We start from the raw sequence: 19,459 nt of genomic DNA, 5'->3' as shown, positions 1-19,459 counted from the left end.
ATTGGGGGTTGCCTGGAGAGGGAAGTATTGGAAGAAGCAGAACCAGAGTTTATAAAGAGGCACAAAGAATTCTGGAGGAATAAACTTACTACCGTGACTATGGTAATGGTTTCATAGGGGTATACATTTGTCAAAACTTATCAAATTGTACACTTTAAATACATGCAGCTTATTTTTGGGGTCAATTATCCTTCAACAACACTGTTTAAAAAAAAAAAAAGTGCACAGATCCCCAGATCCCACCCCTACTCCACTACAGCTGGTTTAAAAAATTTGTCCCATCATTCCAGCAGAAGGCTGCTTGACTATTCTCTGGAGGGGAAAATCTGTTCTCTAGAACAACATGCACAATTAAGAATGGGAATACTGGGGAATTCCGTGGCAGGCCAGTAGTTACAGTGGTTAAGACACCATGCTTTCACTGCCAACAGCCTAGGTTCAATCCCTGCTCAGTAAAGTAAGATTCCGCCAATGATGCAGCATGAAACACTGAAGAGAAAAACAAGAATATATAAATATTTATGTACTGAATTCTACCAAACTGTCAATCAAGTGTAAAGATTGAATAAACATATTTTCAGACATGTAGTCTCAAAACATTTATTCTGATTACTCTTTCATAAAAGCCACAGAGGAAGTGTGATTCCAAAACAAATGTGTAAATCAAGAGCAGGAAGCCATGGAAATCAGGAAACACAGGATTTAACCTAAAAAAGAAATGAAGGGAATCCCCAGGATGATAATTAAGAGAACAATCGCACGAAACAGCTGTGTATCACAAGAACTAAAGAATCTCAAAAACCAAATTCAAGACAGATAAATATATCAAATATCTATACATTTTATTCATTTTATTTATTCATTCACTATAGACTTTATCCCTACCTACTCTGAATCTAAAATTATAAAGTCTTTGAGGACAGATTTTTTTTTTGCCATTTTCTTCACTGCTGTGTTCCAAGCATCTAAAACAATGCCTACTATCTATTTGGTATTGAATAAAAAATTTTTTCATAAATAAAAATGCTAATTTTATCCTAAGGATCACTACATGTTAGTAATTGGCAATAATATTGTATCTTGAAGTCACCAATTAAGTCACAATGTCAGAAGATTTTAATCTACAGATTTAGATTCCTATTGACCATTCTCCGACAATCTGAGGCGCAGGTTTTCAGATCTAGGATTTGAAGTAAAATGTTTTGATGATCTTAGAGCAGAAGAACTATTGCTCAAAATTCATGAGGGTAAGTAGTTTTCCTATTCATCTTCCTTTGATGGGACTGAGTAGTTTTTAATTATCCTTGTATGGAGACAGGTCCAAATAATTAACTGTTGTAAAAAAGGCTTGTCAATTAATTTAGCATGGGTTATAGGTTTTGGTTGTGCCTCTCTGATTGTACATTACTCAGCAGATTTAGAGACCTTTGCAAAGTCTCTAAATGCCTACAAAGTTATAGACCACTAGTTACAGTCTGTTACTCTGGAAATGAATGTAATGATCTTTTCATTTGGCAATTAAAAGCCTAAGATGCAAATACTACAGATGCTGGACAGTCATTTTTTAACTGACTCCTTCCATACCCAGGTTTTTTACTGACTTCAAAATACTGCTGATTTACATACATTATCTCATAATTTCTACATCACTATGCAGTAGGTTGGAGAAGGAAATGGCAACCCACTCCAGTGTTCTTGCCTGGAGAATCCCAGGGACGGAGGAGCCTGGTGGGCTGCTGTCGATGAGGTCGCACAGAGTAGGACACGACTGAAGCGACTTAGCAGCAGCAGCAGCATTCTCCGTAAAAATAATTCCATTTTTGCAAAAACAAAATAAATCTTCGCTGGTTGTGCAGTGGTTAACAATCTGCCTCACAGTGCAGGGGACACAGGTTTGATTCCTGTCTTAGGAACTAAGATCCCACATACCACAGAGTAACCAAGCCTGCCAAAACTAGAGAATCTGTGTGACCAGATCCCACATGATGCAACTAAGACTCAACACAACCAACAAATAAATATTTTTTTTAATCTTTTTTACCTAGTTCCCAAACATAATGCAGAAACTGAATCAGCTGATTCCTATTTCATAAAAATCCCTAGTACAGCACACAGATCCACAGATCTTTGACCTTATATAAACTGTCAAAAAACAACAAAACCAAAAAACTTTTCAACTACATGAATAAAAAAAGGATAAAGTCTCTATCTCTTGTCATTTAATATTCCATTACCTGATGCTCTACTTCCTGAACTAAGGATTCCAACAGTTCTGTTTCTTGTGTCAGAGATGTCTTCTGACCTATTTAGAAATAGCAAAAGATGAACATTCAGGCTCGTTATTGGTTTGAAAATGAAATTAACTTTAATTGAACTTATTAAATAATAAGAAATCAATCTCAAGTAAGCAAAACTTCTTCATTACAGCTATCTTAAAAAATTTCCCAGAATTTTAACTATAGTAGTTTTGACAAGAGGATTTCAGAACCAACACTAACTACAGTAACAGACAAAATGCAATGTAATTCTATTAAATCCTTCTAAGAAATATCTAATGACAACATACTCTGTAATGAAATTAATGTTATTGCTTCTTAAGGAATATAAAGATGTACGAAAGTATTTAATCAATCAACCATTCTGAAATAATTCCTCCCCCCAAATTTAAGAGCAGCCTAAAAAGAAGAATGTAGTAAGTGGACCATTTGTGTATTAAATGTCAGCAAGAGGTATGTTCTTTGAATAAAAAGGAACCTATGAAAAAGAATGCCCAGAGAGGAAAACAGTCTCAAAGAAGCTGGAAACATGGAGGGATAAATGAATTATTATTATTATAGTAAAGGAAGAAAGAAACTGCTTTACATGATTAAGAAAAAATAAAAGATAACAGTACAGGCATGCTTGCCAAAGCAGACCATCTTTGTAAATCACAAAATCTGAGGAGCTGGAAGCATATCCCATGATGTCAGCAGAAATCATATCAATTTGGTGTAATGTTAACTGACACAAGGGAACAATTAATAGCCAGAATTTTTTTTTAAAGCAATCTTTCCCCAGCCTATAACTTATCAACTTTAGCTCTTCTAAGACAAATCTCAAGGAGGTTCAAAGCCCCATGTACACAAGGAAACTCACCCATCAGTGTTATTAGCTTATTCTTCAGCTGTGTGTCTAATCGTGCAATCATCATCTCCACTGCATTTCTAATTTCCCGAACACGCTCATCTTTTGCATTTCTAACAGCTTCTACATTTCTTTCCTAGAAAATAAACAGGTAAAAACTTTTAATTGAATTATTCAAGCAGAAGTAAATGGACTTTAACATTATCACTGCAATTCTTAAAGTCATTTAATTTCCTCTTTAAAAACTGTAAGCCAATAACACTTTTTAATTGTTCAAATACAACAGAAAACTCAGAAAAAATTTTTAAACAATTAAAACATAATAAAGTACATAATATTTTAGCAGTTAAACAGAAAAGATATGTAATTACAAAAAACTGCTTTAGGTAACACATATAAAGCACAAAGCCTAACCATATAGGAAATCACTGTTCAAAAACAAAAAGTACACTAAGGTCCGTTCACATCACCCTAAAACAAATGAAAAATTTGAAAAACCGTTCTCTAGTTTACAAAGTTTTAAATTTTTTTCAGAACTAAGCTCAGAAAGAAAAAAATAAGGTTTTTAAAGACTGCATAGTACAGTTTTTTAAAATAGCATACCACCCAAAATAAAACGTAATCTTTCCTACATTTACTATTATAAGCAAAAGCAGTGAGAATGTCAAACTACCAACAAAACACTTTCTTTAATGCCCAAATTAAAATGCCATCAAAAGAAAACAATAGAGAAAAACGTAGACAAATAAAAGCCAAATGCAAGTCATCCAACTTGTTTCTAGTCCAAAATGACTTTGTGCAGCACACATGTAACTCAAAAACATTATTTTCTGTATAAAGAATGTTATAAAAATGATAATCTCAATCTTGATTCCTGCATGAGTTAAATAAAAACATCTTTATGTTACGAATGGTCCACAAACCTCATTAATAACTGTCATTCTGGTAACTTTAAACAAAATAAATTCCAAAAGTGTATTTTTGACTTAAATGTTTGATGCTTATTATATTTTACCATAGAAATATTATCACAAATGGTAAGTAACTCACCAGAGCTCTTGACTTAGACAATATCTAAAGAGCAGTGTTAAATATTACTCTTTCAATTTTGTAGTTCTAATTCAGGAGATCAGAAATTGTTCATTATGTGGTAGCAGAAACTCTCCCAAAGAATAAATGACTTAATGACTATAACATGTCAATACTGATTCTATTCAGAAGTCAGTAATTGACCCTGTAACAAATAGGCTCATTGAACTCATTCACTGATTCCCTATTTTTGTGTAAGAACAGGCAATTCTCTAGCACCAACTTCAAAACAGGCAAGGAATTTGGATGCAATTCTTCAGCTGGTTTGAAGTTAGTGAGAGAAACTACATCTTATCAAATTTTCAAATCTTGAGTTCAACATCTGATTGATCTATATTTTAAAAAATATATATTTTATTATAGGGACTTCCCTGGTGGTCCAGTGGTTTAAGAATGCTGTTTCAATGCAGGGGGCAAAGGCTGGATCCCTGGCTGGTGAACTAAGATCCCACATGCCACATGGTGCGGCAAAAAAATAAAAAGAAAAGAAAAATATATATGTACATATATTATAAACTATAAAAGAAATAATGATCTTTTAGTAGTAGTATTCTTACCACTTCTTGAACTAAGCTGATCAGTTCCATGAGACGTCGACGAAGTTTGGCTACTTCTTCGTTCACTTTAGTAACATGCTGCTCATAAATTTCCGCCAAAGGTTTAAAGGTATGTCCGCTATGCTATTTAAATTAATGAGTAGTTTTAGAACATTTTCATATATCTCATCTACATTTACATTCCTTTCTTAACACTCTACAGATACTACTAAACTGGTAAATAATTTCAAGTGAATTTTATCTTCTGCCTGTTTGTTAAAACAGGCCAGAATTTGCTTAAAATCACTTGGCCCATGCAGAAAAAAAATCCTTCAAGATTTTAGATAATGGACTTCAGCAAAACGTTTACTTATCTAGAAATCTTCACTCATTAAAGAAACAAAATCCTTAATCGTGGCCAAAACCACCTGACACTACCTTATTTATTACTCTTCTCTTGGTCAGTACTAGCCTTCTTCTATGTCCTCAAACTTCTTCCCACCAGCCCTTTGCCAAAGAAACTCCTTTTTCAAAAATAATTCTCTTTCCTCCACCTTCTCCAAATTCTCCACCCACTTAACTCCTACTCATCCTTTGGAACTTAACTCAGGCTTACAGTGTTAGGTTCCATGGTCACTCACTCTCATTAGCACTGTATACTTATTTCTAATATTTTGCACAACAGCAAGTGAGTGTAGAACTAGCTGTTTGATATCTGTTGTGTTCATCACTGAACCCCCAGTCTCTAAAACAAATGAATAAATTAGAAAGAAAATAAGATTTAAAAAAAATCATAAGATCTAAATGTCTACATTCATATTGTTTCACAAACGCCTATAAAGTTTTTGTTCCATTTTAAAGAAACTAGAATTGGAAATCACAGCCAGGATATCAGATCAACTGACCAGGGTATCAGATTAAGGAAAAGACCTTGATCCTACAGCAGAAGATTTGCAAATAAATATACATTTTACAGGTTTTCAATTAAAATATTTATGTAAGGAATGCACATCATACACCAAAATCTCCCACAAAAGAAAATTTTCTGGAATAACAAAAGATACAATACATTCTGCTATGAAGTAGATACATTTAATTTTCATTCTATAAACAGAGTAAAATGATATTACTTTCTAAATCAAACAAAAATGTCAGTGCTTTCAAGACTCTAACTAAAAGTAATATGCTGAATTTGTTCCTCTTACCATTCCTCCCCAAAGTGCACACTGGTGGCAGATACACTTCTTACAAGTCCAGCAAAATACACTAAGTTTTTCATGGTGATTTTCACACCTATATGTTATAGAAAAAAAGTACAGTTACAAATTAATTAAAATTGGAACTTAGTTACCACAACAAATATTTAAGTTTGGGCAAATAAGTCAGTCAATTTTAAATGACTATATCTCAGGAAATATAGAATGAACTCCCATGGCTTTTGTGTAAATTAGACTACATCAAATTAACCTCTGTCTATCAAATGACACAATAAACAGTAAACAGTAAAAGGGCAACCTATGGAATGAGAGAAAATAGCTGCAAATTCTGTATCTGGTAAGGAGTTAATCTCCAAATTATATAAAGAATTCCTATAATTAAACAAATACCCTAGCCAAGCAGGAGAAAGACATGGCAACCCACTCCAGTATTCTTGCCTGGAGAATCCCATGGACAGAGGAGTCCGGTGGGCTATAGTCATGGGGTCAACAAGGAGTCAGACTTGACTGCAGCAACTTAGCACTAACCAAGCAAACAAACAAAAACAATTAAAATATGGGCAAAATACAAAACAGAAACTTCTCCAAAGAATATACACAAATGGCCAAATGGATATGTTAAGATGCTCAACATCTTCATAAGGTACATGCAAATCAAAACCACAATATTACTTCACACTGATTAGCACGGCCATCATAAAAAAAAAGAAGGACTTTCCTAGTGGCACAGTGGACAGGAATCACCTGCCAGTGCAGGGGACAAAGGTTTAATCCCTGATCTGAGAGGACTGCACATGCTGTGAAGCAACTAAGCCGGCACACAACTACTAAACCCGAGCTCTAGAGTCCATGAGCGGCAACTGCTGAGCCGCGCACCCTAGAGCCCTGCTCCACAGCAGAGAAGCCAACACAACGAGAAGCCTGTGCGTGGCAACTAGAGAGCAGCCCCTGCTTGTTAGAGGCTCTTTCCAAACAGAGATACCCACACCAGAAGAAAACTGTCCTAGTGTTCACCTACGAAACTGAAAGAATCTTTCAATGTCATTTAAAAAGGCATGGAGCACAATCTATGAAACACCTGAACAAAGAAACTGAGGACCTACTTGTCCTTTTCATTTTCTTCATGTTTGGTGAGACTGCAGAGTTGAAGAGTATCAAGTTGCTGTGTTACTTCTTCCGCCCAACGACAGTTTACTAGTTCTCGTAACTGGAGTGGAGCACTGGATAAAAAAAAAAAAAAAAAAAAATATATATATATATATACACGTATACTCTCATTCAGGAATTTAAGATCATTTTCTAAAACACATTTCAAAGGTAAATACTGAGGTGGCAGATGTGTTAACTCAATGGGGAGGAATCCTTTCAGAATTTTATAGCTTAAATTTTGTCAATTAATATCTCAACAAAGCTGGAAAAAAATTATCAATCAAGAAAAAATAAACACCTTCCTCAAAACAGAGCTCATAATCATATTCATACCAATTAGTATCAAGATAGTAACAAAGACATAATAAAAAGTATGGTTTGCTGTCTATTTTTACAATAATGTACTATTTATTTTTTTAAAAAGGAATAAAAAAATTTTAGATTACAAATTCTCAATTCCTTAGCCTAAAGCTTTACTGTCCAAACTAATAGCCACTAGTTACATGTAACTTTAAATTAAAATTCAAATTAATCTTAAAAAATTTCATTACATAGTTGCACTAGACTTAATTTTAAGTGCTCAATTATCACATTTGACAGCAACACTACAGAACATTCCCATCACATGGGAAGTTCTATTTGATAGTCCTGATCTTCTTAGAAGTTAATAGGAAAAAGGCAAACAATACATGAAGAAAAATGGGCAAAAGATAAAAAGAGACAGTTTAAGAAAGAAATTAATTATAAATGGCTAAAAATGTTAACAAATGCTCAGTTCCAATCATTTTTTTTTAGAGCAGATTAAAAACAAGATACCATTTTTCACTTAGCAGAATAACAAAAAAGAAAAAAAGATTGGTAACTCAGTGTTAGCAAGGATGCAATGAAAAGGTACTTTCAATATCTATTATTAGGAACATAAAATGGTAAAAAGCCTTTCCTTCAATGGAATCTGGCATCATCTGAAATAACCAAAAATGGAAACAAACTAAATGTCTTCCAGTATAAGCACAAATAAATGTATAATCTTATAGTGGATTATTATTCAAACATTGATTTTAAATGACACATGTGTACATACCATCAATAAAGGCACCACTATACTTTACATGGAAAAAAGAAGCAAACAACAAAATATCATTTTTGTGTTTTAAGAAAAAATTATTAGGTACACATATCAGTATACATAGACAGACGTCTAAAAGAACAAACTTAACAATTTTTCTCAAAGTGTTAATTTATGAAAAGATTAGCTGGGGTGTATCAGAATCAGAATCAGAAGCCTTTTTATTCAGCTATGGATTTTTTTAACAGAAACTTTATCATTTTTTGTAGTTACAAAAGCCAAGTTTAGAAGTTACACAATGATTTTCCAAAAGAAGGTAAACAATGTAATATATTATATATAATTCTATGTCAGATAAATTGGTCTGCACTTCTTCAGACAGATAGCACTTCTTCAGACAGATAGACTGCTCATATTCTTTTCAACTGTATTCAAAAAGAGAATAAATGCAGCAGATTGCAGAAAGAACTTTATGAGTATTAGGGCACACTCTGACCCCATCACGTTACTACTTTCCAAATTCACAATCATAGTAAAATGCTTACCGGCAATGAGGACACTGGGCTCTTTGCTCTGTCAGCCAGCGCTAAGGAGGCAAAAGAATTAGATTTTGATTGCAGAAACACCATTAATTTGTACATACTGAGTACTTACATACCAAAATTAATGAGTTTACCTCTCTAGTGTCTGCATTAATTATAGAGATACTTACAGAATAGCGGGCAATCTGTCTCCTCATTATCATCGTGACAAGAATAAATTTTCAAAGGGACAGAACTCATCCCAAAATAATTATTAAGAAGCTATTCTCTCCTAGGAAAAGAAAGTGATCCTAGGAGTCTGGATCTCACAGGGACGATAAAATTATCTCCACAAAAATAATAACAACACTGTCATTTCCACACCCCGAAACAAGCCACTATGATGATTTACTTCTAACTGACTCATCATAAAATCTCCGAGGAATTTTAAGGTACTACTAAATTCCTCTTTGAAAAGCAAGCTAATAGTAAAGTATATGCATTATGGATATAAAATTCGAAAAATATAAAATAAGCAATACAGCAAAACTCTGTCTTAAGAGTTCTACAGTTCAACAATTTGAACATCTACATATCCTGGTTTCCTCATAATTATAAAAAGGTTTTATAAAAGAATAATGTCTCTACTAAACCTCAAATTCTATTACTATAACCATTTTAATTATTACTGGATAGGGAGCAGTTTTACACCATCTACAAAGAAGATGTTAAGATTTCCTGAATACATTTCCAAAAACATAGCTTCATAGTTAAATTTTTTTTAATTTAATTTTATTTTATTTTTTAACTTTACAATAAAATATTTTGTTTTAATTACCTGGTTAATAGGTTCTGAGGTAAATAAATATATAATCCAATAGCTATATACTCCCCAATACCTGCTATTTCTGTTTATTCCTTCCTGTTTCTATGAAAGAACCTAAATTTTTTAAATAAAGTCAAATAACTCAGAAATAAAATTCCCATGGAATCCTTGAAGAACAACAGAAGATAAATAGGGGGAAAATCTACTTCGCAGAACAGAAAATAAAGCTGTAAGAAAAAGAAAATAGATGGAAAAGGATTCCATTCTTAATAACCTTGAACATTATTTCTTTGGTCCCTGAGCAAAGCCAGATTTAGGTCACATTTCTTTCCCTCAAACAATGCTCTGCTAAAGTCATAGCCGTCCTCCAGAGGTAGTCTCAGCCCACACCTCTCTAGCCTCATCTGAACACTGAAGAACTGATGCTTTTGAGCTGTGGTGATGGAGAAGATTCTAGAGAGTCCCTTAGAGATCAAAGCAGTCAATCATAAAGGAAATCAACCCTGAATATTCATTGGAAGGCCTGATGCTGAAGCTGAAGCTCCAATACTCTGGGCACCTGCTGCAAAGAGCCAACTCATTGGAGAAGGCCCTGCTGCTGGGACAGATTGAGGGGAGGAAGAAAAGGGGGCAAAAGAGGATGAGATGGTTGGATGGCATCAACTCAATGGACCTGAGTTTGAGCAAATAATGGGAGACAGTGAACGACAGGGAAGCCTGGCGTCCTACAGTCTATGGGGTCACAAAGAGTTGGACACGACTGAGAGACTGAACAACAACAATACATAAAAACCCCACAGCAAACATGATACACCAGGGTGAAAAACCGAAAACTTTTCACAAAGTTAAGAGGACTCACATTGCCTGATTTCAACGTTTACTACAAAGTTACGGTATATCGAAACAGTTTGGTACTGACATAGGACAATGAAACAGAATAGAGAGCTCAGAGATAAACAGCAAGGAACAGATATTCTTTGATTCCATTTATATGGGGTACTTAGGCTAGCCGGATTCCAGAGAAGAAGGAATAGTGGTTACCAAGGGTTTGGGGAGAGAATAACGGTCCAAAGTAATAAAAGTGCACATCCTTGTTTTTTTCTTGATCTCAAGGGAAAAGCTGAATTACTACTACATACCTGTAAGAATGGCTAAAATTAAAGACTGAACATACCAAGTGTTGGCATTAACATGGAAGATCTTGAACTTTCATACACCGCTGGTAAGAATGTACAATGATACAGCTATTTTAGAAAATAGTCTGACAATTTGTTAAACATACACCTACCATATGATTGAGCCATTTCATTTCTATTTACCCAAGAGAAAAGAAAGCTTAAGTCCATTCAAGGACTTGTATACAAATGGCCATAGAAGTTTTCTTTGCAAACACCAAAAACTAGAAGTAACTCTTATGTCCATCAATGGGTGAATGGATAAACAAATTATGGCTATGCATACAATGGAATGCTACTTTACAGCAATAAAAAGGAATAGTACTGTTAAAACACCACAGATGAATCTCAAAATAATTTTTGCTGAGTGAAAAAAGCCAAACCCTTAAGAGTATATTTTGTAAGGTTCCATTTGGATAAGATTCTAGAAAATGCAAACTTATCTAAAGTGATAGAAAGCAGATTCCTGGCTGCTTGAGAACAAAACAAGCAAACAGAGGCATTACCAAGAGGCAAAAAGAAGTTTTGGGGGATTACAGACATATTCATTATCTTGATTGCAGGAATGGCTTTTCAATGTAAACATTTGCCAAAACTTATCAAATTGTGTATTTTAAATACGTGCTGTTTACTGTATGTCAAATATACCTAATTTTAAAAGACTGAAAAATGAAAAACAAAGTCAATAATTATAGGCAAATGAATTGCTACCAATGCTGAAAATCAAGAGGGATTAAAAATAAATTTTAAAAATTAGATGAGAAAGATGTCAGTAAAAAAAAAAAAAAAAAAAAAGGGAGAAAATACAAAATAGAAACCGACATTGAGAAAAAATCAACTGAGCGCAGGGAGATAAATGAAAACACAGCCATGTTCCTGTCTTTTGGTGCATGTGGAGGCACCATACAGCCCCAGGCAGAGTGCTGGCCTGGGAGGGAGTTTACCCTCAGTCCTTCACTGACCGCCACGTGACTTCAGGCAAGTCTATTCATGCACCTGAACGTTCGTTTGTTAAAATGACACAAGTATCTGGACTGTCAGAGACAGTTCAAGTTCTGCGGACAAATGAACAGAGATGGGATGGAAAAGAAAGTAAGGCATTCAAATAAACAATATTACAACTCAGTTGTGTGGAGTTCTCAACATCTCAAGGACTTTGCTTCTGTAATTATCCTTGTCCCTCTAGTATCATTATTTATTCTCTACTGGTTTAGTCCCAGCAAGATAAAAACCTTCTCCCAAAAGGTGACTCTCAACATCCCCCTTCAAATCACTGCCTTATTTCTCCCCTTTACAGTAAGATTCTCTGACAGTTTTTATACTTGCTGTCTCTTTCTCCTCCCACTCTGACATCAAATTTCCCCCCACTGTTCCACTGAAATTACTTACTAGGGTCATCAAAAACCTACTTATTCTCAAAACCAACAGTCAATTCCCAAGCTACAACCATATGACATGGCTAAATCGCTCCTTTTTGAAACACATTTCTCATCTGAATTCTGTGATATCTCACTCCTGGCTCCTTCTTAATATACTCTACTGAATCCTCCTTCTCCTAACATTTGAACGTTGAGTGACCCCGAGTTCAGACCTAAAAATCTCTTCCCATTGGAAGTAATCTGGTGATCTCATCTAGTCCCCTGCCTTTAAATATTAACTATATGCCAATAATTCAATCCATTCTTCAAATCCAGATTCATACTTCCAACTGTCAACATCTCCAATTAAATGTATAATAACCACCTCAAACTTGACATACTAAAAGAAAAACTTTATTTATACATTAAAAGGGTGAATTTTATGGTATGTGAATTATATCTCCTTTAAGATTTAAAAAATACAAATATTGTAATAAACTGAACTAGTCCAAAATTTTGAACAGTAGTATCTGCCTCTTGAGAAATTTGTATGCAGGTCAGGAAGCAACAGTTAGAACTGGACATGGAACAACAGACTGGTTCCAGATAGGAAAAGGAGTTCGTCAAGGCTGTATATTGTCACCCTGTTTATTTAACTTACATGCAGAGTACATCATGAGAAACGCTGGACTGGAAGAAACACAAACTGGAATCAAGATTGCCGGGAGAAATATCAATAACCTCAGATATGCAGATGACATCACTCTTATGGCAGAAAGTGAAGAGGAACTCAAAAGCCTCTTGATGAAAGTGAAAGTGGAGAGTGAAAAAGTTGGATTAAAGCTCAACATTCAGAAAACGAACATCATGGCATCCGGTCCCACCACTTCATGGGAAATAGATGGGGAAACAGCGTCAGACTTTATTTTTCTGGGCTCCAAAATCACTACAGATGGTGACTGCAGCCATGAAATTAAAAGGCGCTTATTCCTTGGAAGGAAAGTTATAACCAACCTAGATAGCATATTCAAAAGCAGAGACACTACTTTGCCAACAAAGGTTCGTCTAGTCAAGGCTATGGTTTTTTCTGTGGTCATGTATGGATGTGAGAGTTGGACTGTGAAGAAGGCTGAGCGCCAAAGAACTGATGCTTTTGAACTGTGGTGTTGGAGAAGACTCTTGAGAGTCCCTTGGACTGCAAGGAGATCCAACCAGTCCATTCTGAAGGAGATCAGCCCTGGGATTTCTTTGGAAGGAATGATGCTGAGGCTGAAACTCCAGTACTTTGGCCACCTCATGCCAAGAGTTGACTCATTGGAAAAGACTCTGATGCTGGGAGGGACTGGAGGCAGGAGAAGGGGATGACAGAGGATGAGATGGTGGGATGGCATCACTGACTCGATGGACGTGAGTCTGAGTGAACTCTGGGAGTTGGTGATGGACAGGGAGGCCTGGCGTGCTGCAATTCATGGGGTCGCAAAGAGTCAGACACGACTGAGCGACTGATCTGATCTGATCTGATCATGGTCATAAATTGCTTTAAGACAGAACTATATTTAGTTATATCACTCTCACTAGCAAAAATAATGTTTTTTGTACTGTTACTAAAACAATTTAAAAATTAAAAAAAAAACCCCACAACTTTCATAGCCTACCTGAATCTGTTCCTCCCCCAGCTTTTTCTGCTTCAGAATGGAAAACCATTCATCCAGATGCTGTAAAAAACTATTCTCACATCCCATCTGTATGAAAACCCACTGATTCTACATTCAAAACAACAGAAAAGCCCTATTTTTCACCATCTCTGGTGTTTCCATCCCGGTCTAAACCACCACTCACCTTCCATTAATAAAGCCCATCCTAACTGTTCTCTTCACTCAACCATCTGCCAATAGTCTACTTTCCACACAGTAGACAGAGTGAAAGCTTTCAGAGCATCAACTACTTCAAATCACTCAAAAGCTTTCAATGGATAGCAGCACACTTAAAATGAAATCCAAGGTCTTTACCAAGGCTCATTTCCTTTCCCTCTCTCCCTCTGTCCACTTTGCTCCAACCACACTGGTTTCTTTGCTATTTCTCAGCACACTAAACATATTTCTTTCTCAAGGCCTTTGCCCCTTCTGATTTCTCTGCCTGGTACCTTCTTTCCCAGATATTTCCATCACTCTTCCATTTCATCCTGGTCCCTGCTCAAATGTCATATACTAAGAGACATTCCCAGATTACCCTATCTAAAGTAGCTACCAACCTGCCTGTGCCCTCTCAAAGTCCCTACTCTAAACCCTTAACCAATTTCACTTTTATCCTATGAAGGATATCTAACATAGCTATTTACCTTTTTGTATACATCCTAACTAGGAAACAAGCCAACTCCTTGAGAAGTCAATGCCTAACTCCAAGTAGGCATACAATTAATAGCTGTTGAATGAATGAACAGATGGATGGTGTACTTGGGAACCAAGACAACTCTAAGAAAAAGTTAAGAACCAGATTATCCAGATGGCCTGAATACAAGGTTAATGTTCTTGGACTTTATCCTTCAGGCAATAAATCTGAGGCTTCTGGGAGGAAAAAAAAAAAAGAACAGCATTACTGGAAAACATCAAGACAGCAGCAGGATACGAAATGGACTACAGATTAAACACTTAAGACAGATCAGTTAGACGGTAATTGTAATTATCGAAGCATGAGGTAATAAGTATCTGCAATTCTCTATTAAGTGAAGTGAAGTCACTCAGTCGTGTTTGACTCTTTGCAACCCTGTGGACTGTAGCCCACCAGGCTCCTCTCTCCATGGGATTTTCCAGGCAAGAATACTGGAGTGGGTTGCCATTTCCTTCTCCAGGGGATCTTCCCGACCCAGGGACCGAACCCGGGTCTCCGGCATTGTAGGTAGACGCTTTACCGTCTGAGCTACCAGGGAAGCCCCATTAGGATGGTAATGAAAAGAATGGAAAGGCAGGACAAACATAAATGACACTAGGCGATAATAACTTAAAAACACTGGTGTCAAGAGGTTTCAAGTTTGAGCTCCTGGTAGAAAAGAAGAAACAAAGAAAAAAGTTCAAGAGAGTCAACTTGAGAAAATAACAGGAAGAATTTGATTTGAAGCAAATCTCAAGATGCTGAAAGGATGATCAGGTCTGACATTTATAAGGCAATGTTGAAGGAAGATTTAGAAGCCATGCAAAAGTAAACCTAATTTCTCAAAGTAGATGAAAAATTCCCAGACATTTCATAAAAGAAAATGCCAGCACAATATTTAAGAAATACGCTCTTGTAAGAAACAGGATGAGGAAAAGGTAACAGTGAAGAAATGAAGGATCAGTGAAGTATAAGATAATAACCAGAGATCAACTATACAGTGGTATTTGTATCTTTATATTTTTGTGCTCAGTCGTATCTGACTCTTTGCTCCTCTGTTCATGGAATTTTGCAGGCAAAAATACTGGAGACGGCTGCCATTTCCTACTCCAAGGGATGTTCCTGCCCCAGGGATCAAATCCATGTCTCCTGCTTCTCCTGCGTTGGCAGGCAGATTCTTTACCACTGTGCCACCTGAAATGTCCATGTATACTAGACCTTCATCAAAAGAGGTGAATCCAGATCCACTTTATCAATTAACTACAGTGATAGAGGCCACTTAAATCTATCTCACTTCAGCTACACCATTTATAAAACATAATATGTGTATGAATTGCTATTTTTAGAATACCATAGAATCATACAAGTGGAGAGTATATTTTAGTTTCTAAATTAAACCCTTTAGCTTACTTATCTCCTTTAATGCCACAATCATCTTGGTGGGACAGATCTTGTTATCCACTTTCTATTGTTTGAGAAAACAACGCAAAGATCAAGTCTCTCAGTTTATGAGTGGGAAAACCAGCATGATATGTAACCTAGGCCTTCTGCGCATGTAGTGTAGTGCCAAAGAACACAGGCTCTGGAGCCAGACTTCCTGGGTTCAAATCCAGCTCTATCATTTGCTAACTGTGTGACTGGAAGCAAATGATGTAGTAAGTGTTTCAGATATTATTCTTGACAAAGGGATATTTATCTTCCTCAGGCAGGAACAAGGAATCACAGAGAAAGTTTGAGATGAAGAGCATGTTAGATGACTCTGACTTTCTCAATAAAGGAAATTATCTACTAAGAGTAACGTGGGCAGGGCAGTTTTCAGCTATGGCCTGCAGATGTGCACTGAATCCCCACATACAACCAAAGTAAGTTCTTCTGCTTTACATCTTAGGCTTTTTCATAATTTTGTTGTGGGGTTCACTGACATTAATTTTAAAGCCACCAGATTATATTCACCTTTAAGGTCTCTTTTAACTATAAGTTTATATGACTTTATTCTTTGCCTTTGAACCCATTACTAGCTTTTTCTCTATCTTACCCATCAAACAAGTATAAACTCTCCGTCTTGAGTCTCACAGCACTTTGTAAGTGCCTCTTTATGACACTACAAGTCCTGAATATAAACACAAAGTCCATTCTCTTAATTAGATTTAAACTCCTGCAGGGAAAGCGCTTCCATCACTTATCTTGGCATCCTCAACCCCAAATACAATGCAGGTAAGCACTTCATAAGTACTTGTTAAATGTGCAATGATTTAATAATGTAAATATACTAAAGTTACACTGGGCTTTGGTTTCCAGACATTTCAAGGCAGTTATCACTTGATTACTCATCTCCACAGAGCTTAACAATATACGTTGACAATCTCCCTATTAAGGAACATTCATTTAAGACATTTTCAAAAGGGCATGAAATATCAAATTTTAAAAAGATACAAAAAATAGTTAATGTTTACAATATACCCTATATATGCTGCTGCTGCTGCTGCTGCTAAGTCGCTTCAGTCGTGTCCGACTTTGTGCGACCCCATGGACAGCAGCCCACCAGGCTCCCCCATCCCTGGGATTCTTCAGGCAAGAACACTGGAGTGGGTTGCCATTTCCTTCTCCACCTATATATGCTAAATGCAGGTAAAGAGTTACACAACTTACCCTAATACAGCTGAAACAACAGAGCTTGGAGCAATGAGGACACAAGCGCGCATCCCGCAGTTTCTCCATGCAAATGAAGCATCGGAACACCTCAGCAATGCTCTGAAAACAGTAAAAAGAAGTTAAAGCTCACCAGATTAGGCTACTGAATCAAGAGCATAAAGCATGCCTGCAATAATTCATTCAACATTTACATTTATTTTGGATTCACAATGTCTCAGTTTCAACTATATTCTATATACGATTGGTTAGCCAAGGTCCAGGTACCTCAGAACATCTCCTTAAGGAAAAAAATGCCTCCATTTTTCTAAGCTTCACAATGATCCTAGTATAAGCAAAGAACATGGAATTCAGACATAGACTTCTGCACAAATATTCTCACTGAAACAATAATTACAATAGCAAGAATCTGGCTGCAGCCCAAAAGTCAAAATACTAAATTACAGGAGTTAACATAGATTATGATAGCCACTAGAAATATTTTTGAAGTTTATGATAAAAAAATCCTTATGATGTATAACAGTAACCAAAAAAAAGGCCAACTATATGACTGAATGAACACGATGAACTTGTTGCTTTTTCGGCAAATTCCCCAAGGGGAGTGGATTGTGTTCATAAGTTTTTTAAGTATAAAAAGATCCATTAATGGCAGCATACTTTGATCAAGAGGGAAAACTATCCAGAATCCAGAAATCTGAATTTCTGCCACGATGTTCAAACCAACTAGCAATTTATTTGAGCCTGAAATTCTGCCTGTACTGAGAATTTTGGTGGCAGCTCTATGAAGGCTTTGGGAAGAAAAAAAAAATTACATAAATAGAAGGAACAATATTATGCTTGCTAGTTTGAGATGAATCCATTTAGGAAGTATCTGGCAAGAAAACAGATATAATTAAATGTAGGTTATTACATATTGTAAGTTTATTTTTACAGTACTCACATTTATTTTTTACTCCATTCGAGAGGAATTAAAACGCTTCTAAAAACCAAGGTGAGGTTACAAAACCTTTATAATACTTTTACAAGAGCAATTAAGGAGAAAATTACTCATGAGTCTAACCATGACTCTGCAGGACCAGAATCTGTGAGATGCAGACGCTGGGGGGGTGGGGAGATAGGACACAAAACGACCACTGGATGAACTAGTTTCAAGTGGAGTACCCAACTAATATAGTTGTCCCTAATTAAGAATCAAGGATTTAGTATTTTAGTAATTGGAAGGTTCAAATTTTGACAATTATTAATACAATTATGTTCAATAAGCAATCTTTATGTTCCTAGCCTTAAAGTCAGTATCCCAAACATTTGAAAACATCGTTTACAAAACTCATAAAAAGAACAGGTTGCTCTTTACACTACAATCAAACAGGATAGTAAGAGTATATCCTCATTCAATCTGGGAAGGGCAGATGTCTACAGAATGTACAGCGGAGAAGGGAATGATTACCCATTCGGAGGGAGATTCGGATTCGCTCAGAAACTCGTGAGAATTGGTCGCGAGTCGCAAGGGCACGACCATGTAAAGAATTTGCAGTTTTGCGCTGAAAACGCTGTACATTGCAAAAACCCCGTGGGGATGAGTACCAGTGCCAAGACATCCTGAAAACGCCCGGATACGCACCACCTGACTGCGGGAACTGTCCGACCACAAGGAGCCCTTGAGGGCTGCACAACGAGCACCGAGTGCCCCGCACTGGGTCAGCCCCTCCACAGCAGCAGCAGTGGGGCGGGGGTGCCCCACGAGAGGGTGGACTAGGACGGGGCGCCCCGAATACAGAACGCTCAGCGGGTGACGAGGAAGACTAAGCCACCACCCTCCTCAAGCCCCCTCACCTCCACACTCTGTTCATCCATTGCCCGCTTCTCTCGGCGGGGCCCTCGGAGACCCGCGGAGCCCGTGATCTGACCGATTAGGCGCCAGCCCGAGGTCGCCAGGTCAAACTGCTCCGGAGAACCGCCAGGCGCCCACCTCAGGGGGCTCGGACGGCAGCCACACCTGCGCGCCCCATAGCTTCACGCTCCGCGCCAGCTACCCCCACTTCGCCATTTTCATCCGGGCGCCAGCCCCTGGGCGCGGTGGGAGGGTGAGCGGTAGCCCGCAGCTCCTCTCCTCCCGGCTCAGCGGCTCGCCAGCGACCGCGAGGCAACCTCGGCCCACGTGACGCAGGCGCGCGCGTATCGAACTGCTGCCGGAGTCCGGCGGCGCTGGTCTCCCGCGAAGAAGGTGCTGCAGGGAATTCGCAAACACTAACGGTAACCAGGGCAGCGGAAGGCGCGGCGTGAGGAAAGGCGCGGCGCGCGCGCACGCATGCGCGCAGGCCGCTGCGCCAAGGGAGCGGGCCAGAAGCCGGCCCTTAGTTCCCGCGGTGCGGGAGCGCACACG

General features: G+C 37.3%; 1 protein-coding gene across 4 annotated transcripts in view; it reads right to left on the bottom strand.

The window, feature by feature from the left end:
• TRIM37 (tripartite motif containing 37) overlaps positions 1 to 19,417 on the bottom strand; it is a 182,233-nt gene extending 162,816 nt beyond the window's left edge. Inside the window, exons 1-8 of one of the 4 annotated variants that reach the window (XM_055577485.1) lie at positions 18,910 to 19,417; positions 17,077 to 17,178; positions 8,726 to 8,766; positions 7,069 to 7,185; positions 5,954 to 6,041; positions 4,770 to 4,892; positions 3,136 to 3,259; positions 2,235 to 2,302 (exon numbers count right to left, since the gene is read on the bottom strand). In XM_055577485.1, the coding sequence (XP_055433460.1) occupies positions 2,235 to 2,302; positions 3,136 to 3,259; positions 4,770 to 4,892; positions 5,954 to 6,041; positions 7,069 to 7,185; positions 8,726 to 8,766; positions 17,077 to 17,178; positions 18,910 to 18,930 (684 nt within the window). In that variant the 5' untranslated portion in view covers positions 18,931 to 19,417. The remainder of the gene's footprint in view (positions 1 to 2,234; positions 2,303 to 3,135; positions 3,260 to 4,769; positions 4,893 to 5,953; positions 6,042 to 7,068; positions 7,186 to 8,725; positions 8,767 to 17,076; positions 17,179 to 18,909) is intronic. The other 3 variants (XM_055577486.1, XM_055577487.1, XM_055577488.1) reach the window with 3 other exon arrangements.
• Positions 19,418 to 19,459: the final 42 nt, after the last annotated feature.

Source organism: Bubalus kerabau, chromosome 4 (genome assembly GCF_029407905.1).
Source record: "Bubalus kerabau isolate K-KA32 ecotype Philippines breed swamp buffalo chromosome 4, PCC_UOA_SB_1v2, whole genome shotgun sequence".
In the NCBI taxonomy this organism is placed as follows: Eukaryota; Metazoa; Chordata; class Mammalia; order Artiodactyla; family Bovidae; genus Bubalus; species Bubalus kerabau.
This window is presented reverse-complemented; position numbering and strand designations above follow the sequence as displayed.